Source organism: Misgurnus anguillicaudatus, chromosome 19, assembly GCF_027580225.2.
Source record: "Misgurnus anguillicaudatus chromosome 19, ASM2758022v2, whole genome shotgun sequence".
NCBI lineage: Eukaryota > Metazoa > Chordata > Actinopteri > Cypriniformes > Cobitidae > Misgurnus > Misgurnus anguillicaudatus.
This window is the reverse complement of record NC_073355.2, coordinates 30,970,235-30,997,242: the sequence shown is the minus strand read 5'-3', so window position 1 is coordinate 30,997,242 and position 27,008 is coordinate 30,970,235. Positions and strand designations below refer to the sequence as shown.

Below are 27,008 nucleotides of genomic sequence, written 5' to 3'. Positions count from 1 at the left end.
TTACTATAAATTCATCTTTAGTACTACTTAAGATCAACTTAGTGTACTTCACTGTGCTATTTTGAGACACTATAAATGTGAACTAAAATGTGCTAAAAAATGTATTTTAAAAATGTATTTAGGTACCACTTGTAGTAAACTTGAACCCGTCTTTGTATTAAAGTTGAGTTGCATTTTAGTTCACATTCAAGGTGTCTCAAAATAGTACAGTGAAGAACACTTAGACAATCTTAAGAAGATGAATTTTTAGTATATAAGTACAAAAATAGTCTCTGAAAATGGCGAGAATGCTCAGGATAATAAAGCACTTTGGGTACACTGGGGAGGTGTACTACTTTTTCACCTGGGAGTAAATGGGGGCAACGAATGGTTTGGTTACAAACATTTCTCAAGATATCTTTGTGTTCATCGGAACAAGGAGGTTTGTGCGGGTTTGTAACAGCGTGAGATTGAGTAAATGATGACAGAATTTTCATTTTTGGGTGAACTACCTGTTACATCAACATTAACTTGTTAGTTATGGCTTTTTAAAAAGAATAATTTATAAATTACAAATGAAAAATAAATTTTTGCATAGCATTAATTACCAACAAATAAAATAACTCTCTTCACGAGGACTAAAAAATGTAGTTTGCAAATGGAGATTCAATAAGACATTGTAAAAAAATACAGTTTTGCATCTGATCTCCGAACTTGCTGTCCCAAACAAAAGCTTAATGTTTAAATGATTTATCATCTATGATACCTTTTAAAAAAGCCAATTCAAAATTGGTAATTAACATCAAATCCACATTTACTGTTGATATACATTTTATTTACCTGGCTGGTACTCCTATAAGGGTTTTTGTCCGAAAGCCTGCATATGTTTCCAAAAACACACTATACAATCTAAATGCTTAATTTCAGATTATGTTGTTGTCACACAAGAGAATCAAAATCTACAATCTAATATGTGTGTGTTTGTGTTTATAAAGAAAAATGAATAGTTTAAAGGAAATGTAGTTGTCTATGAACTGTACGCTGTATGCGCTCTTTGGCACATGCACACACATGTAATGCAGTATACAATAAACAAATTCCTGTACTTTCAGATCTTTGACATCATGTTCAGATAAAACTGTTCACCTCTTTTGATGATTTTATTGGTTAAAGAAGATCTTTATAGAATTTACAGAATATGTTTCTTTATTAAAGAAACTTTTCATTTTAAATATAATCTCTAAAGGTTAAAGGGCAGGGTCCATGATCTCTGAAAGCCAATGTTGATATTTGAAATCACCTAAACAAACACGCCCCTACCCCAATAAAATCTGGACCTTCTGTCCCGTCCCACACATACGCAACCCAGGCAACGATGTCGGTTAGTAGACATGCCCCTTACTGCTGATTGGCTACAATTGTGTTTTGGTAGTCGCCAGACTCCCTTTCCAAAGTGTTTTTCAGATATCGTGCATGCCATGCCGCCTTTAAGCCTTATACACTTTTAATTAATGTCTGAGTTAATGTCAGCAAGCTTGGAATCAAGCTGTATGCGAAACGATGTCAGTTTGAATTTTCGTTGGGACCAACAGCATGGAACACTGGTAGGTTGTCAGTCTTATATTATAATATGGTAGTAAAAACCTACTTGTGAGAAGCTATTAAAACCACTTGCCAACATTAATATTAATAGGAGAATCTAACTTAAGCTAATGCATGATTGACAATCTTTTTATAGGTCTTTAAAATGTTGAGGGCGTAACCATAGCGTTTAATAAGAGGTATCAGTGTGATGAATGAATCATTACTGATAACAGTCAACATGTGGGTCATATGACTACATATTTCTGTGTACTCTAAAAATAATTAATACATTTATGACAAGTCACTTTATTCTATAAAGGTGCAGTGTGTAATTTTTTAAAAGGATTTCTTGACAGAAATGCAACATAATATTCAAAACTATATTATCAGGGGTGTATAAAGACCTTTCATAATGAACCGTTGTGTGTTTATTACTTTAGAATGAGACGTTTTTACCTACATACACAGAGGGTCCCCTTACATGGAAGTCGCCTTTTTGTGCTGCCATGTTTCTACAAAAGCTCTTAACGGACAAACTTTTTTACTAAGTTGTCTCCGACGATGACATGTTTGTCCGGTGGCGGCTACCGTAGCTTATGTGTTTCAAAAGCGAGGGGTGAGCAGTGGACTGAGCCGTTGGTTGCAACTAGATGCCGCTTAAATTTACACACTGCACCTTTAAATACATTTGCAGTATTTTTAATAATAAATACTTATTTTTGTTTTGGTATTTCATACATGTAAAATGGCAGGCAGGGCAACTGTCTGTACAAATTAGAAGTTTAAGACAACTGTTAAAAATGGTGTTTAAATTATAAAAAAGTTCTAGATACTTTGGCAATATTTCATGTTCGAGACCTTTACTATAAACAAACTTCACAAATATCAGTAGTTGTTGGGATGTTAGGATAACTGAAAAATGTTTGTCCAACAATTTGGATGTTTCATGTGTCAAGGTAGTACAACTGCAATCAGGCCCTCTTATTAAAAAGTATAGAGTAAATAAAGTTATCACATCACTTTATGAAACCCAGGTGGTCTGTAGATTTAAATGAAAAAAGAGCTAGTTTAATGTAATGGGTAGACTGGTACACTGGTGTCAGGTGGTACAACCAATGAAAAATGAGGAAAATAGCTATTTTATTTTATAACACTTTGAAATGTATTTTAATAGTATATGACTTTGATAGCACAAAAAAGTAAATTTATTGCAGAGGTCAGGTGGTGCAACCAGAAAGTCAAATGGTGCAACTGCTATGAATTCCCCCTAAAAAATAAAAATCATTTTAATAGGCTAATAATTTTAGTTTAAATAAATGTAAGCTAAGGTTGTCTATAATCATTATACTTTAAAAAAATGATTGTTCTTAAATGTATAGTTCTCAAATGTTAGTTTTATAGTAAAGTTGTTTTACCTTTTTAAACTATTTTCAGAATTATCATTTTAAATGCCACTATCAAATAAACAAACAATCAGCATGACACAGGAAGCAATAAAACAATAAACAATGATTGGTTGTACCACCTGACATATTATTTTAAATGGGATTTTAAAAATATTGTGGGAAAAAATCATGTTCCAAAATGTTGTTCACTAAACAAAACTGTTTAAACACATTGTTTCTGACCCAAAAATAGGCATTACATTAATTTTAAAAGATTAAAAAAATTATTTTTTGAAAAATGTTTTATCATTGACCCATATAGGTACTACACAGAGAAATGTGACTTACTGTAAACAATCATGTGTGACAAAAACTTGCCAGAATCAACTTGCTGTATAAATTGGAAAATGTTAGCAAATCACTATTTGCAGAGAAATAAATATTTAATACATAATCTCATGCAATGGCAGATCTGGGCACTGAAAGAACTTCGCATCCCCATTTTCACCAGTAGTGTGTTCACTTATTCCTCTTTTGGTTTTTGTTCTTTTATAGCCCGAGACGCCATTATTTTAAAGAAGAGAGCAGGCCAAAGTGTACGAAGATAGACGGCCACAGTAGGCAACGGCCCAGCCAATACAACGTCTTTCTGTTTATGACAGACAGCCTTAAGAACAGCATGAGCAATGTCCACTGGATCCCGACCGTGTGCTGTGGTTTTGTCCATTACTAGAACACATAAGAAAAAATATAGAAGTTACAACTAAATGTATAAATTTATAAAAAAAAAGTACACTTTACATTTTAAAATGTGTATGATTGACTCTTGCTCTTACCTCCATATTTGGAACCGTCCCCTGTGACTGCATTGATGGACAGGTTTGTCCTGATGTAACCAGGGCTAATAACAGATACCTCCAGGCCAAACCGGTCAACCTCAGCCCTCAAACAGTCAAAATAGGCCTGCGTTGCATGTTTAGATGCTGCATCTGAGCAATGCAAGCAAGTCACCAAAACAAATAGTTCAAATATAATAAAACACAGCTATCTCGGTTTATTTTTAATTATTGTGCAACTAAAGACGAGCTCTTTAAATGACCTAAAGTATCATAAGGTGAGTTTGTCCGTGTGCACACTTACATGCAGATCTGTACGGTATAGAGATCTTTCCCTGCACGCTGCTGATGACTACAATATGTCCACTGCGTCGATCTACCATAGAGGGCAGAATAGCTAAGAAAAAAGAAACAAATTAACCAAGTACCATCATCTAGGAATGATATTTTATCTTTCATTGTTTATCATCCACTCACCTTGAGTAAGAGCAACAGGACCGAAGTAGTTAGTCTCCATGACATCTCGCTGAACAGAGACGTGGGTGTCCAAGATGTTGCCACGGTAACTAATGCCTGCGTTGTTGATGAGGACGTCCACATGACCATGGCACTTCAAAATCTCCTCAGCGGCCTTGGCAACCAAAGCTGTGTCGGAGAGGTCAAAGGTGACAGTGCATGGAGTATAAGTCTATAAAGGAAATAAATCAAGATAAGAGATAAGATGATAAATATAGCACATATAATAAAAAACAGAACAAATGAGATCAAACCAATGACATTGCATTTTTAAATCCCCTGTAATAATTCAAATCTTCTAACTGCACATCTGAAAAGACGTAGCAGGTATCTTCACCTGTACTTTTCCACTGGGTATTGCCGTCAGCTCCTCAACAACCTGCTGCAGTCTCTTCTGGTCCCGTCCACACAGGATCAGCCGGGCACCTGCAGCATGAAACAGCCGTGCACACTCTGCACAGAGAACACAATTATATTTCAACAGTCATTGAAAATACAGCATGATGTGTGTGTGTGTGTGTGTGTGTGTGTGTGTGTGTACCTTTGCCCAGGCCTGAACTGGCTCCAGTGATCACCACCACTTTATCCTGAACATTTTGTTTGTCTCTTAGTCTCTGGATCACTTTTAGCAAAATCAGCAGCCCGACCGCCCCGACTGCCAGTGGCCCCACACCCGAACTTAACACACGCTCCATGTGTCTGTATGCATATACATAGAGATTAAATATTAGTAATGACATCATCATACAAGTGCAACCTGGATAGTTCAAGTCTGTGTAGAGGAATTAACAGAGAATTGTTTCTAAACACATTATAAATGTTAGAAATGTATTGCTGAAACAAGTTTTCCACATTATGTGGGCGGGGCTAAACTGGTGGTTCAAGACGCCTTGAGTGGGCGTGGTTTCGGCGTAGACAGCATACTCGTCACTTCTACACTTCATACTTCTACGCTAGACACCAGCGTTTGAGAGCAGAGAATTCTGCCTGTTTTTCCAAGATTTTGATAACTTGTTTTATTTATTTGGCGGTTTTTCATCATTCAGATTTGGTTGGGTGGTTACAAATTAAGAATATCAGACTACACTATTCATATTGCAGCATACTATGTAATGAAGCATTTTGCATACTGATTTATAATTATGATGACCTCATATTAATTGAAACAACAGTATCATGTTTAATTGTAATAATGTCATATTGCAAGAACTTCATTCTCTATTCCTACTTGCTGTATTATTTACTAGCAAAAAAAATCTATCAAGACGTTTAACAAATAAATCATGCATATACTCAAAACTACTGACATTGTAACACTTCCAACCTATGCGTACATTACTCGTCCCCTTTGTGACAGAAACATAATATAACTAACGGATAAGACATCCATAAACATTTGCCATTGCTAATATATATTAAAACATATTTGTGGTTACCTCTCATGTTATAACTTTAAATAATGACGCTGTTGTTTCTGCGTACGTCCTACGGTAGATTTATAAAATAACATAATAGTAGGGACAACAACGCATTACTTACCGGAAACTGCAGAGCCATGTGAGTGAGTGAACGCGGAACTAGGCAACCATCACGTGGTTTTTGTTGTCCAATAATAATCACTGCTTCCCAATGTACTACTGTATTCGAAATTAGATTTGTATGTCCAAAATCGTATGTTGAAATGAGTACTCGAATGGTCAACTATTTCCAGGAAAAAATCTAAATGCGGATTGCAAAACAACCCTAACGGCTGGTGTTACCCACAATACATTGCGCGAGTTTAGTAATTAATAAATAAGTGATACTTTTCTGAATTAATAAATTAAATAGTAAACATTACGTAAGAAATAATGAGGAAAAGCAGAAATGCAGTGAGTTGTATGCGATTGTTAATCATCACACAATGTGTGTCTGCAGTCACTTCTGTTAACTTGCATGTAAGTATGTCCTAATATTTGCATAATCGTTTGCTACAGTACGCTCTGAACTCTTCATACTTCTCCTTAATAAAAGCATACGCAGGCCTACTTTTAGATAATCCCTTAACGAAAATAAACCATGTTTGTGTGGTAAAACTGTAGTAACCATGTTTTTTGTGTATTGGTTACTTGCAAAACCATGGTTTTATTATAGTAACCATAGTTAAACTATGTTTTTTTAATACCATGGTTTTCAAAACCATAACTATTTCGTTGTAACCATGGTTTTACTACAATAACCATGCTATTTTTTCGTAAGCGATAGTATTAAGTAGGTGAACTGGACGTAGAAGAACACAACTAATGATTAAAGGCAATCGACAATTACATTAAAGGGGATATTTCACAAGACTTTTTTTAAGATGTAAAATAAATCTTTGGTGTCCCCAGAGTGTGTGTTTAAAATTTTAGCTCAAAATACCATCTAGATAATTGATTACAACATGTAAATCACCACTTTGTAGGTGTGAGCAAAATGTGCCGTTTTGGGTGTCCTTTAAAATGCAAATGAGCTGATCTCTGCACTAAATGGCAGTGCCGTGGTTGGATAGTATAGATTAAGGGGCGGTATTATCCCCTTCTGACATCACAAGGGGAGCCAAATATCAATGAACTATTTTCACATGCTTGCAGAAAATGGTTTACCAAAACTAAGTTACTGGGTTGATCTTTTTCACATTTTCTAGGTTGATACAAGCACTGGGGACCCAATTATAGCACTTAAACATGGAAAAAGTCTGATTTCCATGATGTGTCCCCTTTAACAGAATCCAGCAAGTAAACACATCAAACGATCCATTTTCAAACAGGTCAGGTTTAACAAAGTAAAATTGAGTTAAAACACAGACACATTAAGGTTTGTGGTAGCTCTATTTATACACTTTGGGCTTGAAACCCGATTTTAACAACACAGAGATCTTTAAAACAGTGGAGAGGAGCTCCTATACGCCTGTATGAGGCATGTTAAACATAACAAAGAACACTGTCTCAGTAAGTTATCAATAAATAAACCGACTGACAATAATTTACATTTGTTACAAAAAGCAGTAAATACTGGGGTCTGTTATGGTCTATTTACATCTGTGCAAACACCTTTATGTACACACTCTGGCACACACATACACGCATACAAAACGAAAAGCAAAATACAGTCTTAAATGAGCAAACCCTGTTTCAACATCTTATCGGGTCGGATTTGGCCAGAAACATAACCTAGTGTTGCTTAAAAAAAAGCATAATTTAAGAGACTGTTTGCATTTGATGCAACTTTACTTTATGTTTGTATTTAATATCTTTAGTGTGTTATAGATATTTTTGGTTCTTGCATCAATCTCACAAAAAAGCCCTTGTTATCGGTCCCTTTTAGTAGTGCGGCTTTTAACAACCAAAAACATTAACACGAAATGCTGCGCGCATACATACACAAACACATTCATATGGCTTTAGAGGGTTTAACACCAAGCTATTAAGACAGATGCATCATGTACAACAGAAAGAAGTCACAAAGACAAAACACATACAATCCTTGGCTCTACTTATAGATGCATGCACATGCACGCACACAAAAGTGAGACAAAGACAAGCCAACAGACAAATAAGACGAGACGAGAAAGAAGTTATTTGTTCAGATATGGCAGGTAATTATTTTCTCTGTACATGAGGTTGCATTGTAAACTGGAGTTTGCTTCGTCTTTTAAGTATCCTGGGCGTGGTTCTTAGGACAGAACTACAAAACACACTTATACCCATAAACATACGGCACAATCTCTCTCTCACCCGCGCACACACACCTGAACCCAAAGGCTATTGTGGATCCCGACAGTCTATTGCACTTCCAACAGCTGAACCACACTGGATAACATTCTTCTGTTCAATCCACATATTGTGATCAATAACGCAGCTTTATGAAAGGGGGTGGGACATTGGCTGACTCCACCCCTTGAATCAGTCCCCTGGAGATTGAAGGGTCGAGTCTGTGACAGAGAGCTCCTGGGCAAGGTCATTGAAACGGGCAATGTAGTCAACGCTGCTCTCACTCATCATACAGGCCAGCTGGGTATCCACCTGTAGCATGAAAACAACCAATCAGCAGGCAGCCTGCCACACTTTTTTTAGACAATAAAACAGCCAACAAAGTTGTTTTTGTTTTAAAATGTCAACAGGTGATGTCTTTAGCTACACTGTGGGAATTTAATACATTCACAAAGGTCATGTTTTCAACCAAAAACAGGAATATTTTTGTGTGTTTTGGCTGTCTGATATCAGCGTTTTAATATCAGTATTGTCCATTAAGAAAAACCCATATCATTTTACCACTAATCCTGACTTAAAGAGACACTCCACTGTTTATGAAAATATGCTCATTTTCCAGCTCCCCATTTGATTTTTACAGTTTTAGAATTCATTCAGCTGATCTCCGGGTCTGGCGGTACCACTTTTAGCATAGCTTAGCATAATCCATTGAATCCGATTAGACCATTAGCATCATGCTCAAAAATATCCAAAGGGTTTTAATATTTTTTCTATTTAAAACATCAAGGACTTTACTGCTGTACCATGGCCGCAGCAGGTGCAACGATACCACGCAGCGCCCGAATATAGTCCCCTTGGTTACTTTCAATAGCAGGGGACTATTTTCAGGTGCTGCGTAATATTATTGCACCTGCTGCACGCATGTTACAGCAGCAAAGTCCTTGATGAAATGTTTAACTCTAGGGGAGCTGGAAAATGAGCATATTTTAAAAAAAGAGGAGTGTCCCTTTTAGGCCGAAGTATAGTCCATTTTTTGTGTGTACATGAGGGTCCGCGAACAGTGGGCGTGACGAATGTAAAAAAAAAAATGTGCACATGCATATACTGGGGAATGTAGTATGTAGCCCAGGAGATGCATTGCATTTTGTCGCATGAACGTTTGTGTACATGTATATACATGTCTATACTTTGGGCTTCATTATTATGTACCTCTATATAGTAATGACCAACTGTATTTCGAAGCCAAGTATGGGAACATTTATTTGGATAAATTATACAGCAAGGGCACCCGTAAATCTTCTTGGCATCCGTCACCGTAACTGAGACACTTTCTCTGTTTATCTCCAGCTTACACCAGAAACACCTGGTGATAATGTGTCATATCAAACAACTAAGCTATTAGACAGCAGCCGGGACTTCTTGTGTAAGAGAGTCAGTGATGAAAAGGCTTCTCACCTCGGCAACATCAGGCAGGCCACGGGATTGAAAACAGTCATGAGAGTTGCTGTCTAGCAGACTGGGTCCAAGTAGGGCTGTGCTGCTGGATTGGGGAAGGGTTGTCCTTCTGGTCTTATCAGGAGATGCCAGACTTGCTGCAATCAGAAAAAACAGAGATGTGGTGCTCAATAATGTTGAAAGTGTTCAGTAAGGTGAATGGATGGGTAGGTATGTACTGTCTGTTGGGTTGGACCCAAGAATTTTTGTCTTAGAAAAGATCTTATAACGAATTATAAAAAGTCAGTATCAGTCCTCTAGTATCCTTGTATGAATACAAAATTTATAACAAATGAAAAGCTTTGGGTGACTTGTTTACATTCACAATCTTTTATTTAATTAATGTGCATCTCAGTGCAATTTTGTTGTCTACATACTCAAGAACGACTGTATCTTTGCATGAGAATGATAATTTTTGGGGCAACATGAACAATATAATATGGTATGTTTTGCATTTGCTTAACGTACAGAGTAGACAGCCAAGACTCGAGTCAGAAGAGTCATTGGGGTACCACTGAGGGTCATGTGTTGGGGATGGCATCCAACTGTGACATGGTGAGGGGAGGAGCTTAGACCGATCACTTCCATTAAGCTTAGGAGGTGAAAGCAATGATCCATCACCTGAGAAAACAATTAAAAAGTATATTAGTGAGAGAGACAAAAACAGGGACTGCAGGGAAACAAAATGTTGTCACTAAGAGAATATTTCTCTTGATTAGGGGGCAGTTGTAGCTTAGTAGTTAGGCAGTCGGGCTTGTTACCCGAAGGTCGCCAGTTTGAGTCTCACAGCTGGCAGGTTGTGACTGTTGTGCCCTCGGGCACCTGCAGTAGCTGCCCACTGCTACAGGTGTGTGCGTTCACAACTTGCAATGCGTATGTTCACTACTCACTGGAATAGGTTAAACCCACATTTCGAATATGGGTTATCATACTTGAAACTACTGAAAACTTAATTCTTACACATTCTTACAAAATGACATGATGCGGTGGAACATGTTTTGTCAAGTTCATGACCCATTATGTTAGTTTGTTGCTTTTTCTTTGTTTATAAATTGCATAGCACACTGTAAAAGGTAAAAAGTTGGATCAACTTAAAAAAAAATCGACTTAAAAAAGTTTTTTTATTTTTTATTACCAATTTAAGTATTTGTTAAGTTTATCCAACTTTTCACTTTTTACAGTGTATACAAGGTAAATCTAAAAAAACTGAATATCATGGAAAAGTATATTTTGTAGTTCAATTTAAAAAAGCAAACACTTTGTATATATGCAAGATTCCTTGCACACAAAGCATAATATTTCAAGACATTTTTTGTTTTAATGATCATGATTTAGACTTAATGACTACATTATAACCATAACATTAACTATAACGCTAACTATATTAGCGTCCACATCACCAGACGATAACAATAACTTTATGCTTATTCACTCGCGCAAAGCACTTGCCTTTAACTTTTATTGCATATTTCTTGTAATAAAAACTTTTGCAATTGTTTACATGTCACTGAATATGTAAATATGTTGTTCGTGTTGCATTTACACAGCGGGTAACCAGCAGATGTCCTCAACATACTGTGTGTAGTAATTTGTGTAATCTAATATCTTACGTTTTGGCGTAGTCAGTGTGGTTGGAAAAATGATCACACAGCAACTGCATCGTTATAGTTGTGGTGTGAACTCCGCTGCTTTTTTTAATATAAACAAAACTATATTTTGTACATTATAATGTGAACGGCCCTTTATGGCTAAAAAAAATTAAAAATCCAGTTTCTCAAAAAATGTGAATATTTTCTCAAATATCACTCAAATAATGATTTACAAACAGAAATGTTTAAGATCTTCAAATTATGCATTCAATACTTTGATGGGGCTCCTTTTGCACAAATTATTGCTTCAATGCAGCGCGGCATGGAGGCGATAAGCCTGTTGCACTGCTGAGCGGTTATTAAAGCCCAAGTAGCTTTTGAAAGCTCCTCTGTATTGTTGGGTCGGATGTTTCTTATCTTCCTTTTGGCAGATTTTTATGGGGTTCAGGTCCGGTGAGTTGGCTGGCCAATCAAGCAAAGTAATATCATGGTCAGAAACCAGTTACAAGTAGTTTTGGCACTGTGGGCAGGTGCTTAGTCCTGTTGCAAAAGGAAATCAGCATCTCCAAAAAGCTTCCCGGCAGACGGAAGCAAAAAGTACTTGATAAAGCACCACAAATCAGCTCTGACTGTGGAAACTTCACATCGGACTTCAATGTCCCTATCCAGGTTTCCTCCAGATTCTGGGAACTTGATTTCCAAATGAAATGCAAATTTTACTTTCATCTGACAAAATGACTTTGGACCACAAAGCACAAGTCCTGTTCTTTTCCTCCTTAGCCCAGGGGAGACACTTCTGACATTTTTGGTTAAAAAGTGGCTTGGTTCTAGGAATGAGACAGTTGTAGCCCATATCCTTAAGACGTCTGTGTGTGGTGGCTCTTGATGCACGGACTCCAGCTTCAGTCCACTCCTTGTGAAGCTCTCCCAAGATCTTGAATCTGCCTTTCCTAACAAGCTTTCCAATTGTGTTGCTTGTGCACCTTTTTCTACCACACAGACAACCGTCAAGTCTTACCCATGATTGTAGTTGCATGTACTTAACTAGGCTAGGAGGTAACTGCTATTTATACTCAAAATTAATCAAGTTCAAAATATTCTAATATTTTGAGATACTGAATTTTTATTTTCCTAAGCTGTAAGGGGATCGCACACCGGCCGCGCCGTTCTAAAACAAATCAAACACATTGTTTTCTATGAGTATACGCAAACCGGCGCCGCATGTCCGCACCGCCCAGCTGTGACTCAGGAAGTTGCTCAAATCCCTGTCGCGCTACACAGCGCCACTCACATAAATGGTAAATGTTTGAAGTAAATGCTATCTGACGAAGCTCGCGCTATTTAATGTGCACTTCCGGTTTACAATACCTTCGAGTTGTCCTAGACGCGACGCGGTGCGGCGCTGAGCTGCGCAGCCGGTGTGCGATCCCCTTTAGTCATCCGAATTACAAAAAGGGTCTTAAAATATTTGAGATTGTGTGTAAGGAGTCTTGCATATACAAAGGTTTGCTCTTTTTAATTAAACACCAAAAAATTAAGTACTTTCTTTGATATTCTACTTTTTTTTTTAGATGCACCTGTATATGGGATCACAGATCCACCCGCTGTGTCATATTCAAGGTATTGCACATTGCATGGCACTTGCCAGTAATGTCCTGCACAGGTTCTAAAAATATGTTAATGTTTTTAACAGGTTACAATTTCAAATCATACATTTCTATTTTTGACAGTGAAAGCATTAACGTGAATTTGTTTTAACGACACAAATTTTATTAATGTGCGATTAATGACCCTTGGCCTAGCATGTTGTTGAATAAATTGAGACGCAGCCCTAGACAGTAAATAGATTAATTGCGATTAATCACATCCAAATTCCACATACAGTTATTTTTTGCATAATATATGAGTGTGCGCTGTGTGTCATTATTATGTATATATAACTACACACACATTCATGTATGTATTTAAGAAACATTTACATGTGTGTGTATATATATATATATAAATATATATAAATATATATATATATATATATATAAATATATATATATATATATATATATATATATATATATATATATATATATATATATATATATATATATATATATAATTATATTTTTATATACATTATATAAAATAATATTATATTAGATACTCATTACAGTAGATCTTAAAGCTGTCTGTGTCTGAATGTCAATCAAACATAAAAGAAATAAAAAAGTTTAACATATTGATATTGTAGTTTTACCAGTGATTTTAAGGTATGGATGCGATGACTTTGTTTTTGAACCTTAAAAAAATCTTCAAACTTGATTTTTTTAAAAAAACTGCCTTTGGTGACTAATAATAAACATACATTTGCATAAAGCATCCAAATCTGTCCACGCTCATGTTGATTAGAGCATTAAAAACTTGAAATGTGTTCAATTAAATTAAATATATAACGGATAAAAAATTCAATTAAGTTGCGATTAATCATGAGTTAACTCATGACAATCATGCGTTTAATCTAAATATTTTAATCGATTGACAGATCTAATTTCTATAGATCAATTAACACCATCACTGGGGTGATACCCTTTTAAAACTAGGTACACTTTTGTACCTAAAGTGCGCATATCAGTTTCTAAAACTTACATACCAGTACCAAATGGTATACATATCTGTACCTAAATTGTACATATTTGGACCTTTTAAAAATATACTGTCCCAGTGTCAGTTTTTGTACCTTTTTTCTGAGACTGTAGAACAATCTGATAAAGACAGCAAGGCAACGTCTAAACCCCCCCCCCCTACCCAGCAACTACAGATATCCAAATCTTACCGTAGTGGGAATTGATGGCGAGCTCGATAATAGAGTCACTGATGTGAGTTTGTGGCTCTCCAGACGGTAGAGACTCTTCTGGGGGACCTGGTAGAGATATATCCAATAAGGAAGCAACACTGGGAGGGGCCAGGAGAGAGTCTCCACCCCCTGGAGACGGTGGAGAGATGCCATTCTGCAGTGATTCCTAAATTAAACAAGATAGTAAAGCTCAGAACAGTAGCAAAAAAAAACACGACATGATTGTTTGGTACCCAGAACTGACAGATGCTTTTTTGTCTCTCTCACCTCAGAAGGATCATGATCAAGCAGATCAGGCTCTAGTTCGGGTGCAGCAGGTGTGGAGTCCTTAGTTTCTTCAGAGTCCACAAGGACCTTTTCTACTCTAGGGCCTTCCATTTCACGACAGGGGCTGCCAGGGATAATGCCTGCCGATTTTGCTGCCATGTCAATTGCACCTGAAACATTCAAAAGAAATATGAGGTTTAAATAAACTTTTAAAAAAGTGTATAATATCTTTAACAGTTTAGTTGTACACTTACTGGACAACTGACTAGTAGGTGCAGGACCAGCAGCAGTGGACAAAGCTTTTGAGGAATGTTGGCGGTTTGATGGGGCAAGACGAGTTTGTATTGGTCGAAAGGAACCTGTGCCTGATGAAGTATGAAAACATTTCGATTTTACAGTTTGGTAAATAAGATCTGACAGACAGTTTTTATATTTTAGGATGAAAGTGTCAATGTTAAAATATTTTCTCACATCTTAATATGCAGATGCAACAACAAGCCATATTGATAGCACACATTTTAACAAAGATTTCAATCTCTGACATGGCCTTATTTAGTTAATATTTAAGATATCATAGTTATGTTTTTTTCACAGAATGTTCTTAATGTAGGATGATTTTATGCAGAAAATAATACATTACAAAAATTGGTTTAGTTGGGTTTTCACAGGCTGGGTCACAAGAGGGTTTGTGCAATAATGTTTACCCATTTGTGTGGGTTCATTACCTGTGGCAGATGAATTTGAGAGAATTGAAAAGGAGCACACATGTGGTGAAGTGTCTCCAGCTGTTCGTGGCAACAGCGTCCTCTGTGGAAGAAATGTAGGCATTTTTTTATCATTTGCCAGTAACAGAGAGAGATGGGAACCAAGAAAGGTATATACCAGTCAACAGATGATGATGCATATATTTCCGTCTGTACTCACCTGAACAACTAGAGGTTTCCTGAGTGGACGCCCCCTTCCTATTTTCCTCTGCTTGGAAAATATATCTGACTAAAGTCATAATGACAAAGATAAACAGGTTTATCTTTCAGAATACAATATTTAGTGTTTTTTCCTACCCTTTTTTTCTGTACCCAGACAGCCCAATCATTAAGGCTCAAGCTCCCCCTTCATCAACAAAACCAAAAATGTGTTCCTCTCAACTGATATAATACTGGACATCATTTAGCATTCTCATGTTTTATACTAATGTTGGTATTATGTTAATTGTTCACTTAAAAACATTTAAATTATGAGCAGTTTTAAAAAAGACACAGAATTAATTCACATAGCTTCGAACTTTAATGAGACACTTGAGCTTATCTTTAACACGTTTTATTATGGCTAAGGAACCTCAAATAACACTTTACAAATACTATTTTTAAACTCAAAGATCCAATTCATAATCTTTTTAAATAGGTACAAAATGTGAAAGTCTGCTCAAGTATCATCTGGAAACTTTGTATGTGCTCCTGGTTAGGGAATACTGATCTGATAAAGACCTCTATTATTACAGGTTATGCGAGCCCAGGGGCTCACAAACCTTTCATTTTGCGACCCACATAAGCGGTGTAATCTATCTCAGGACCCACCACAATTTTTTCAATGGCAATATGGGATAAACAGAAACACACATATGTTCTTATTTTCCTGGTAATTTTTTGATTGTTATATGTGTTTAATTGCTATACCAAAATATCCTTTGTTATACCATGGGTCTGTTGAATACTTTATTCTGATGTTCCATGGCTGTTGATGATTTTTCTGTAAACCGCACACCTAACTTGTCAAATGACTTAAAAACAGGCACCAGGGCAATGTTTGTGGTAACCGTGGTATAATTGACTACAGTCCTTTAAATTATTCGAAAATAATGCACACCCGTGGTGTAACTTCGCTTCACATCGTGCTGCATTACCACCTTGGGTGTGCATTATTTTCTTCATTATTTTAATTAAATGGCTCGTCGTCTATTATTCCTTACGTATTGCATAACTAAATCTTTGTTATTAGCTGGATTAACTGATTTGCATAATTTACTGCAACAGCCAAGTGCCTTTGCACAACCCCCCCTTATCTTGCTTTGCGACCCACAAGTGAGTCTCGACCCATAGCTTGACCACTGACACTTGCTAACAATAAATGTCTTTAAAATGTGTCTTTAATTAAAAAACTCATCCTGCTTCCTTCAACACAACTCACACTTATAGAGTCCAGTTGCTGGCGAAAGGCTAGCTCCGCCTCTTTATTAGGAGAGAACATCCGTAACTGACGGGAGCTGTTGGGAGGCAGGGTTGTTGGGACAGCGAACCCTTCGCTGTCACCTCCGGAGGCCAACAGAGAACGTGGCAGGTTTCTCCCACCTGTGAAAAACACAAAATCTTTTAAAAATCCATCTAGGTACTTCCTGGGGAATTGGGGAGTTAAATTAATATTACAGAGTAGTAAGATATTGCAATACTGAATCAGTACTTATCTATTTAATTCAGAAACAGAAGGCACATGATGTTACCACTTCCAGCTGTTACCTGTTGTTAGTCTATTGTTGTGAGAACAATTGTGGGGTTGTGTGTTGAATTGATATTCATTATTTTGACTATTCATTAAATTAAAATATTTCCTCTCATCTCAGCTAGATTTAAGCCATTGACGCAATTGACGCTAAAATCATAGGTTATATGACGGTATATTATAAATACAGTGAAATAAAGTTCAACCATAACAGCATGCAAATATTTTTTGTATGTTGCTACGATTTTGGGCATCCATCTTTGCTTTTCAGTAGAAATAAAGGTTATGCGATGATGTACCAGTTTTTTACTGGTCACATGTCTCTACGTGATACAAATTTGCAGGGCAGAGTTTCCCAGACGATTCTGAATCGATTTACAAATGATTCTCAAAAATGTATTTTTTAAAATTAGTTTCCAAATAATAACGTGATGTTAATAACATATGACAGTTCAGAGACTAGTAGAAAAAAAATGCAAACACTAGTCTGGTGCAAATGCGACGACGTAATCATATCATAAATATGCTAATCAGTACATTAAGAATCAATTCTGAACCGATTCATGAGAATCCCATCGATTCCCACCTTTACTTGGTACACAGCAAAATGCTTAATATATTGCATTTGACATCTGACGCATTCATATAGGTATGAATGGAAGTCAATGGAACGAAAAGTGTAGTGTGACCACTCCTTTAGACTGAGTAATGAAGAAACATGTGAACTCAAAAAAGTCTGAGACAAATTTGGTTTTAAAGAATAAAATGCTTGCTGCTGGAGCAAGTTTGACACCTTCGATCAAGACGATGAGAAAGAAGTTCAACAGTACAAGTGTGCGTTTAAGAAAGAATGACCTCGTCATTGCACCCGTCACATTCATAATCTCTATTTCTAGAAATCTGTTATAATAATCTGTTAATATTTTGGTAAAACAACCCACCCTCAACTAAAATTATAAACCTCGACTATAAAGTTATACCTGTCATGACTGCATTATTTAAAATAATTTTTGAGCGCGCTGCATGTTGCTGTCGACCCCAGCTGGGACTGCGAGTTGCACCAGCAGGATTTCTTCCTGGAGGAGTTACAGAGGATTCCTCTTGCCCTGACTTCAATGGTGACGTTCCCACTGAACATACGTCTGGAGTCTGAAACAGAGTGATAAATCCAAGTCATATAACCAACAGACCAATGCAAGAACAAATTCTCAAAGAGGTTAGAACTGGTCCATGACAATTAATCAACAAGCTCATTTTTATCTAGGTGCAAAAATCTAGACTCACTGGTTTTGGGTTGACCTCTGATGAAACAAGTCTTAGGAGACAGCGAAACACATTTTGAGTGTTGGGTAAGGCTGAGGTGCGGGGCTTAGGTTGCCATTCATACTCCAGCTGTAGTTTCCCAGGCTTGCCCAACATGAGGTAGAGTTCTGCCAATGTCACATTCTCAGAGCCCTGTGAGCTCCAACCATCTTCTCGAATTTGCTGAGGAGATCGTCCAGTCCCGCTCACTTCCTCAACACGCCCTGTAGATTCCAACTGTGGCGGTCCTTTTTCTGATGTAACCCCCGTTGCAGGTTCCTCTGTCCTGCTTTCAGTAGGGGTCGGATCTCCCCGAGTGACAGTCTCTTTGTCCCGCCCACTAGGTTCACTAGGCTGACTTAACGGTAGCTCCTGCTCCACAGTTCCCACCACACTTCCCTCTTGTCCAATAGTAAATGATGGAGTGAGGGTTGGACTAACTGGAGTTGTAGATGGAGAGTTAGTGTTAAGGGACAGGTTTACAGTGTTCTCCAAACCTGGAGCCGAAGTGCCAGTATCAGAAGCTTCAACAGAATGTCCATCAGTCCTTTTTGGTTCTCCTCCAACTGGTCCAGATTTGCCTGATTTTCCTCTAGCAGGCTGAATTCCCAGAATGTGCGCAGTGGGTAAATCCCTAATACCTGTCCGGCCACGCCCACTTTCCTGCCAGTGCACCGTGCATGAGGCCTTCGAGTGTACGACACGGGCCACACCTGGTAAAGTAGTTACTGTGCTGTTCTCTGCCGGAAACAGAAACAGGTCTTCGGACTCGCTAGACTGGGTTAGCCCCTCTAGAGCTTCTCGTTCTGCCAGGCTCTTACGCTACACGAATGTTAAGGCGAACCACTGCTACAAACAGATATACACAAACAAAACATGGGTTTTTGCATAAAATGCACCACAAATGTATCTCATTAAACATACGAGGTAGGAAATTAAACTCATGAGTGCATGTTGAGATATCTTGCTGCAATCTAAATACAAGGATACAATTCGTTGATCCTGCATGGCCCACTTTTGCTTCAGGAATTCAATGAGACTGGAGACCTTCCGGTGCAGCTCAACAACCATCCTACAAACACATCACGAGAATGGAAGGACATTAGCAAATATGTTGCAACAGAGCTAAAAAACTGCATTAAACTCAGTATGAAATTAAATGGAGTTCTTGTGCATATCTGTGATATTTTAATAATTCCCAATATTTAATTCCTGCCCTACATTTTTTATATAGGGCAAAAACTAACGCAGGGTTAGTTGTAACACGGACTGTTTACATTGCTGCACAAGGTTGAGCGTTTTGTTTTTCTAGTGTTTTTTTTTCACGCTGCCAAAAGACGATCTACTGCAAATGATTGGAAATGTATAATGTTTTTCCATAGAGTTATTGATGAACGAGTGTTTTGGTGGCATGCAAGTAATTTTTTTCATCATATGTTTTTTCGGTTTCGAAGTTGGGTGTGTAAGATACCAAATCCAATGCTATGTCATATTAATCAGTGTCTTGTTGACTAAAACATAGCATCGTTTTGAAATATGCCTGCAGCTCTTTGCAACTTTTTTGGTGGGCTTGAAAATATTTTGACTCAGCGGGGTTAATTGCAACGCTGTGTTACAACTAACTTCTCAGCACTTACGATATGAAAACCACTAACGTTAGCGTAATTCTTCCAGTTGTTTTAAATAGGCTACACACAAATGATTGCTGGCTGCCAACAAAATAAATGTGCCTGTCTTATCAAAAATCGTGTGTCTAATTTATTTTTGTTCACATCTTTAATATTGATTAAATAAGGTCACGTCAAAGATTGAAATCATAATGAAATGAATGGCTAAAATCAGACTTTGATGCTCATTATCTCAGAATTTGATTTTGAAACTGTAGTATGGTTATTACAGACTGGGTCACATTTAAAAAAATGTTTTTTGTCATAATTGTGTTGCTTTTTTTCCACATATTTAGACATTTGTGTCCATTTATAATCAAACTATTGTTAGAAAATGCTGGATGAATGAATACAGTGTGGATACCTGTTTATTATAGACAGATATATAAACAATATCCACTTCAAGTATATAAACAAAATAGTATGGAAATATTTGCCTGCAAACTAAATTTTTAGCAAGTGTTACAACTAAACCCCTGCCTGTTACAATTAACCCCACCTATGGGATAAGTTGTAATGTATGCACTTTGGTCACGTTTGGTGTAATTGTCCAAAAATGGTAAGTACTAGAAACAAACTTCAAATGTTCATTTGTAGCAGAGATGTGTGTGTTGCTTGTGTAAAAATATAATTAAATCAAACTCAAATATTTTTTAAATGATTGAGTCAAAACCAAAAATCGTTAGGTTGTGCCCCGCTCTCCCCTACTCCTGCATTTGTTAATGCATCCGATATAATTTATAACTCATTGTAAGACAAGTGACTCTTTAAGATAACTTGTGTGCATTAGTATAGCTCACCTGAGCCGAGGATTATGGGCTAGACTCTGGACCCGAGCCCACGAGTGGTTGCTCCTGGGCTGAAGCTCTACAGCAACCTTCAAAGGTAAACGCACAGGCTTCTGATCTTCTTCATCACTTACACCTGAAAATGGTGAAAGGAAGGTTGTAAAAAACACTATAAAACCCACAACACCACCTACAGTTCATTTCTGTCCTAAGTCTGCATTGCTTCTCATTTTCGTATCAGCCCCACGGCCTGAAACCATGAACGACCACCCCACCTTATACCATACAGAGCAGCCATATCACACTTAAAACACCCATAACACTCCATTTTGTCATCTTTCTCTTCTCACCCTTACTCAATCGCTTGACAAAATCAGTGTTTCAACACTAAATATAGCACACTAACACACCATCTGGGTCACAAAGTTTCTTCAGAGCACGGCACATGGGAGCTTTGATCCTCAAATTTCTGCCTTTGGAACGCACCGTGGTGGCCCTGAAACAAAACAGACACACAAAATGTATGACCGCACCCTATGGAGATAAAGTTATGATCTGATTCACCAATACTGTGCAATATTTATCTCAAAGCATACATAAGTATATACTTACCCCTGCTGAATAAGTTCATTTAGTTTGGCCACATTTTTGTCATCCATCACTGTAACAAGACAGCACCGAATATAATGTTCAAAATGTTCTCATGTGCACTATTTAATTTTTTTTACTAATAATATTTTTATCTGATATACTTACAGCCGCCAACCTTCTTCCTAAGTTCAGCATAGCAGATGAGGCCATAGAGTTCCTGAGAGGATTTCTTTAGGACGCGTGAATATGCTAAGAAAAAGAGAGGATGATAAGTTTGATTAAATTATGATGAAAAATACAGTAAGCTTGCCTGTGTACTGATCATTAACATGCATGCAAATGTGCGTGGCTAAGCACACACATGATTTGGCACTGCTTTGACTAAGAAACTAGGCAGTGCGGCGCAGCAAATAAAAATGTTCACCATTGTTGAAATCGATGTGTTTTGAGATCTTGTGCCAGGTCCTGTAGTAGAAATGGCGAACCTGCTCCTTGTTCTTCACCATACTGGCCGGTTTCCCTTTCTTTTTATATTTAAGAGCAATGTTGTTCTGAATGGCCTCAAAATCCTTCCCATGCTGGACAACAACAGGAAAGGAAATAAGAAAAAGAAACCCAACAAAAAGTTACACATAATTGACATATCACAATTCAAATGACATACAAAACCACTAATCCGAGAAAGTATATTGTGAAGCTGTCAAATCACATCAAACTGTGAAACACTGAATAATGCAAACAAAGCCATATTGAGGTTTACAATTAATTGGGTACCATTTTTCATCTGACCCTAGAAAGATTTTCTTATATCTTTAGTTTGAAACAAACATCAATTGAACCTTTTAAGATGTTACACAAAATAAATAATAAATAGCTCTAATAGTACAGCAAGGTATCAGCCTATCCTTGGCAATTCAGGGAGAGATAAAAACCTTTATAATGAAACTGGTTTAGGCATTCAGTGGCGGCTCGTGACTGCTCTTTCGAGGGGCGTAAATTCAAAATATGTGTTCGGAGTGTCATGTGTGTTGCTCATATTTTCAAAATATGTGTTTGTTGCGTCATGTGAACCATGTGCATCACGTGTTTTGTCAAAACCGTTTATGATAAAAGAGATGCTCTCGTTCATAAAATACACGCAAGACACTCCCTTAACAGTAAACTCTGATTCCGCATGAGATTATGCAAGTATCTGGCAAACGCAAGCATTTTTTTTTATCATAAACCCTTTAGACGCGTCTGCAGCAGGAACTTATTTTGACAATACACGTGATGCACATAGATGCACACGACGCTCCAAACACATATTTTGTAAAAAGGAACCACACACATGACGGGCTACATAAATGTTGTGACGAACTTCGCATCGTGCGCCCTCAAAAAAAGAAGTCACCGGCCGCCACTGCGTTTGATCATAATAACAGACTAATAGGTGAGAAACCCATGGAAAAAATCATACACTTGCCAAGAACATTAAGCAGGTTTTTTACTAAATCCCCTAAATTTGACAAATCACCTCATAAAGTCCTTCAAAGAAACTGTTCTTGTCCTCAGTACTCCAGGACTCCCACTGTCTGCGCACTCGTTTTTGACTCCCCCCATCTTCCTTCTCTGCAGGGCCCTTCGGGGCCGATTTGGATGCACCACCTCCCCCAGATCCTCCACCTGAACCTGCAGCGGCTGTCACACACACCGAGGGACCTGCTTCTGCACCTGAGACAGAGACGAAAACAGAGTAAGTGACATTGTTTTTATACACCTTGTGCAATTCTTGAAGAACAAAACAGTGTAGCTCTAAAACCATCAAAATTACATAAACTCTAGATTGGGGTATTTAGGAATAATAGAGCACATTTGTGGCTATGTGTAGCATGAACCATGGTGTCATCTGCTGTGTGGGGACACATAAGTTGACACATATACATTTTCCACGGTATTTCAAAACAAACATCACACGTGTACAAAAAATATGTTTTGGTGTCAATGAAATTTAAATAAACCACTGAAATGTGTTTATTAATAGCTTATTTTCCATGAATGACTGTGCAACCAATACTACTTTCAATACTTAATATTAAACAGATTTAGAAACCAGAAAAATACTTCCACTTTGTTTTCATAACAGATATGAAGATCAAAATAATTTCATAATATTTTTCTGAGGTTATATATATATATATATATATATATATATATATATATATATATATATATATATATATATATATATATATATATATAAATTATTCAATTTCCACACTTCATTAGGAAGGCTGCAGGCATATTCCCCTTATTTAAAAGAAGATTAAATACCTATTCAAATATTTTTTATTTGGGTGTACCATGTTAGCACGAGAGCATCTACACGTCAGTAAGTATGTGTGGAGTATCTCGGAGGGCATCCAGACGTGCTGCTAAATGCAACGACCCAAAAACAACACAGAGAAACATAGAGGCCAAACTCTCTCCCCTTCTCGATTACACAAACGAGATGCAATGAGCATCCCAGAATACACTGCAGCTTTCAAACCTATTGTCCTAAAAAGCAGACAAGCACTCCTTAAATAAACAATCTGTTTACAACCACTGTGTACATTCATATCACAAACAGATTATTGAAACTCGTGATTCGTGAGAGCCCTTAATGACCCTGATTCAATGTGAAAGCAGACCATGAAATAAAGAGTAAATGTAAAATCAGCCATCAGCAGAAATCTCCTGTTGCAGAATCAAACTCCTGACAGGTTGTGTCACCTTGTATCAGAATGACAGACAGCTAAACTAGTTAAATGAAACAAAAATACATTTGAGCCTTATCATTTAAAAAAATGCATTAATGCTTTTCAATTAAATAAATAACATGTCAGGCCAAATCCCACTGCTGATCTTTAAAAGATTCAATGTGGCAAGAGATCACTTTCACTTCAGACTACACAAGAGCTGCGTTGTCAAATATTAAGCAACCCACAAAACTCACAGATCACGTCTAAAATGTCTTACAACACCTTCAAAAGTAAAACAAAAGTATAAAGAATAGGTGCAGATTGTCACCTCTGGTACAGGTGAGCACTGGACACACGTCCAGATGACCACTTACCTTTCGTTTTAGCACCGCCGTGCCCGTTCAGCGCCGGGGACGCGGCATCTTTCCGTATCCGCTTGCTCGGAGGTCGCACGCTGGATCTGAGAAAATGATGCTGGTCCTGGTTGTTCGGGACCGGTATTGGTGGGGAGAGGGCTGTCGGGTTCGCCTGGGCTCCGGGTGGGCTTAACGTGTCGAGGGAAAGTGTCGGAGCAGAACCGGAGCTGGCCGTGCTTGATGGATTAAGTGTTTCCTCTCCGTCTCTCTTTGTACTCGTCTCCTCGCTCGCCTGATCTGCGCTCTCTCCATCCTCGCCCCCTTCGGACTTTCGGTCCGGTTTGCTCGGCCCCTCGACTCCCGAACCGCCCCCTTGGCCCACTGTCATCCTTGCAAAACATAAACGAAACATATTTGTAAACATTCCCCGGAGCACAAAACAACGATCAACTTGGAAAGACGACGTTCTCCTTAACTCAACATGGCCGCCGCTGTTTGTTTCAAATCCCCTCTCACCGTCCCGACAAATCGCATCGAAAAATACCCATTTGCTTATTTACGACTGTGGCCAAAAACACAAATTTTGCCTTAATACTAGCCTCCCTTTGGTTTAGTTTTGCCTGGCTTGAGTTGCGAGCCGTCGTTTATTTACCTCGAGATTCAAACGCGAGCGCCTTCACTTTAGCGCCCTGCAGAAACGACAACGAAAATCTTTCGCGCATTCGACCTCTAATTAAAGTGCTTGTTTTTCAAGCTTTCTCACCCGTTTTCAAGCTCATCGCAAGCGGACGGTGTCTTCTTTCTCTTCACCATGAGTTCGAGGATTTTGAAGAGCAAAACTTGACGAATGTGAACATATTCAAAGCGCAAACGAGGTCAGGCAAAGTCGTCCTCTCCTGGCTGCTGCTCCTACTGGGGTTCAACTCCGCGCAGCGCAACTGGGAGCTCTCGTAGCCACAGCAACTCTGACTCGCAAACTCACTACTTTTATCACAACAACAAACACCTGTCAATAACATGTATGTTTATTATTAAAACCTCCAATACCACAACGACCGACTCGAGCGTAGGCTTTTAATGCATTTTAGTAAAAACAAACCTATGCGTACAGCCACTATTCTCTATCTGGACTTTGCTTACTCGACCTACGTCATCATAACTTAATGAGAAAATACTGGTTTAGTATTTAAATTAAAATTTTGCTCAGTGCCACCCACAGTGCAAACATGTTCCCCCAAAACATGCTAAAAGTGTACGTTGATATCATTATCTCAACAATGAGCAGAATGAGTAGATCACGTACAAAAGGGGTTGTGGGCTGGTGCTTAAAAAACACAGCTATAAATTAAACATATCACATGATTCATCAACAGTTATAACAATGGAAATCTGCATTTCTGACTTGTTCTCGAATCTCTGATCTCTCCCCCTTTATATATTAATATGTTTTCACTATTCAAATTTCGTACAAATAGGGTGTGTCTTCAGATCTCTTTAGCTAGAACAGTTTCAAAATATCATAACGCATATCTGACATTACAGTTTATTCAAACAGGACAAACAAAGACTTACTTAGTCTATAAGTTATTACTTTATAAATTCTCTTATAAATTCTTATATCCACAGCAAATACGCATGTTTAGATGTTTTGAGATCAACTGCTTACTATTTAATGTTATTATGTTAGCTGTAACCTATATTGACAACTGTTTTCTTTGTTGCCAGTGGAAAGCTGTCAGTGAAAAACAACTTTAATCCGGATTCATCCCATCAATAACATTGTAATAATAATGTATTTATGAAATAAGAGATGGTGGGGCAATGCTGCTAACCTCAGCTGCTTTATCATCAACAGCTGCAGCTGTCAGTGCCAAATGACTGTTTGAGATGAGCACTAGGATAAAAGAAAACAGGCTTTATTTTATACTTTAAAGTATGCAGTGACATTTGCTGCCAGGTTTACACATTTCATAAAGTAAAAACTAAAAGGATGATGTTTGCATTGTATGAAGGTCTGAGTTTGCTTAGAAACTCATTGTGACTGACTGCTTGATGATAAATGATGATTGTCAGCAGCACCCATATGGCATAAAGGTGTATACACAGTTTAATAACTACAAGCAAGAAATTATACAAAAATGCAAAGCCTGTTTGCTTACACCACAACGGCTACATAAACTGTAAATTACAGCCAGCAGCACTATCGCTTGAGAAAGTTTGTCCGCTAACTTGCTAGCTAGAGAGTTTCCACACCGCTCCTTTTTTAATTTTAGTAAAACCATACATGCAGATCAGTAATGTGTAAGCAGGTTTTATAACAAAAAGATTTTTGAGTACTATACCTGTTTAGGAGATTTCTTTTTGACTTTGAAAAACTAAACGGTATCCAGAGAGCCTTGAATGGAGGGGTAGCAGGAGAACCACTGAAAGCTGCATCCCTTCCTGTTTTTCTCTGCTCATAAGCACGCCCACCACAACTCAAAAACAAATGCCGTGATTGGTCGATATGCTACGCGTTGACGCGTGCGTAAATTGATAGATCGATCAGTAGGCCAATCCACAAAAATTAACGTTCAGGGGCGGATTTTCAAAAGCAGCCAATCGCGACATACGTTGACACAGCGTAATTTTATTGATCTCGGAACATTTTTAAAATAAAGGTCCCACCCTGCTGAAGAAAAAAATATATTAGAACAACAAAATATATTATATGATATTATATGATATTATATGATATTATATGATATTATATGATATTATATTATATTATATTATATTATATTATATTATATTATATTATATTATATTATATTATATTATATTATATTATATTCACAATGATCACATTTACGCAATACC

The 27,008-nt window shown here is 37.5% G+C and overlaps 2 protein-coding genes across 6 annotated transcripts; both read right to left on the bottom strand.

Moving 5' to 3' along the window:
• Positions 1-2,520: 2,520 nt before the first annotated feature.
• On the bottom strand, positions 2,521-6,002 carry dhrs7b (dehydrogenase/reductase (SDR family) member 7B). Of its 2 annotated transcripts, none has more exons than XM_055194329.2 (7): positions 5,840-6,002; positions 4,842-4,999; positions 4,638-4,753; positions 4,262-4,472; positions 4,089-4,181; positions 3,785-3,937; positions 2,521-3,677 (listed from the first exon to the last, which is right to left on the bottom strand). In XM_055194329.2, exons 2-7 carry the CDS (start codon positions 4,993-4,995, stop codon positions 3,472-3,474), a joined length of 933 nt encoding a protein of 310 aa, XP_055050304.2. In that variant the 5' UTR covers positions 4,996-4,999; positions 5,840-6,002; the 3' UTR covers positions 2,521-3,471. The 2 variants fall into 2 exon arrangements, with proteins under 2 accessions (XP_055050304.2, XP_055050308.2); XM_055194333.2 differs by having other exon boundaries at positions 5,737-5,840.
• Positions 6,003-7,136: 1,134 nt separating this feature from the next.
• Positions 7,137-26,640, bottom strand: cramp1 (cramped chromatin regulator homolog 1). 4 transcript variants are annotated; one of them, XM_073857443.1, is made up of 21 exons: positions 26,492-26,607; positions 25,982-26,043; positions 24,168-24,538; positions 22,587-22,783; positions 21,495-21,648; positions 21,236-21,319; positions 21,092-21,140; positions 20,890-20,975; positions 20,492-20,615; positions 19,015-19,096; positions 18,007-18,846; positions 17,703-17,871; positions 16,414-16,574; positions 15,154-15,222; positions 14,955-15,036; positions 14,484-14,594; positions 14,230-14,399; positions 13,942-14,128; positions 9,994-10,146; positions 9,487-9,623; positions 7,137-8,343 (listed from the first exon to the last, which is right to left on the bottom strand). In XM_073857443.1, exons 2-21 carry the CDS (start codon positions 25,996-25,998, stop codon positions 8,224-8,226), a joined length of 3,363 nt encoding a protein of 1,120 aa, XP_073713544.1. In that variant the 5' UTR covers positions 25,999-26,043; positions 26,492-26,607; the 3' UTR covers positions 7,137-8,223. The 4 variants fall into 4 exon arrangements, with proteins under 4 accessions (XP_073713544.1, XP_073713545.1, XP_055050300.2 ...); XM_073857444.1 differs by lacking the exon at positions 25,982-26,043 and having other exon boundaries at positions 26,492-26,640; XM_055194325.2 differs by lacking the exons at positions 25,982-26,043; positions 26,492-26,607 and adding an exon at positions 24,913-25,109.
• Positions 26,641-27,008: the final 368 nt, after the last annotated feature.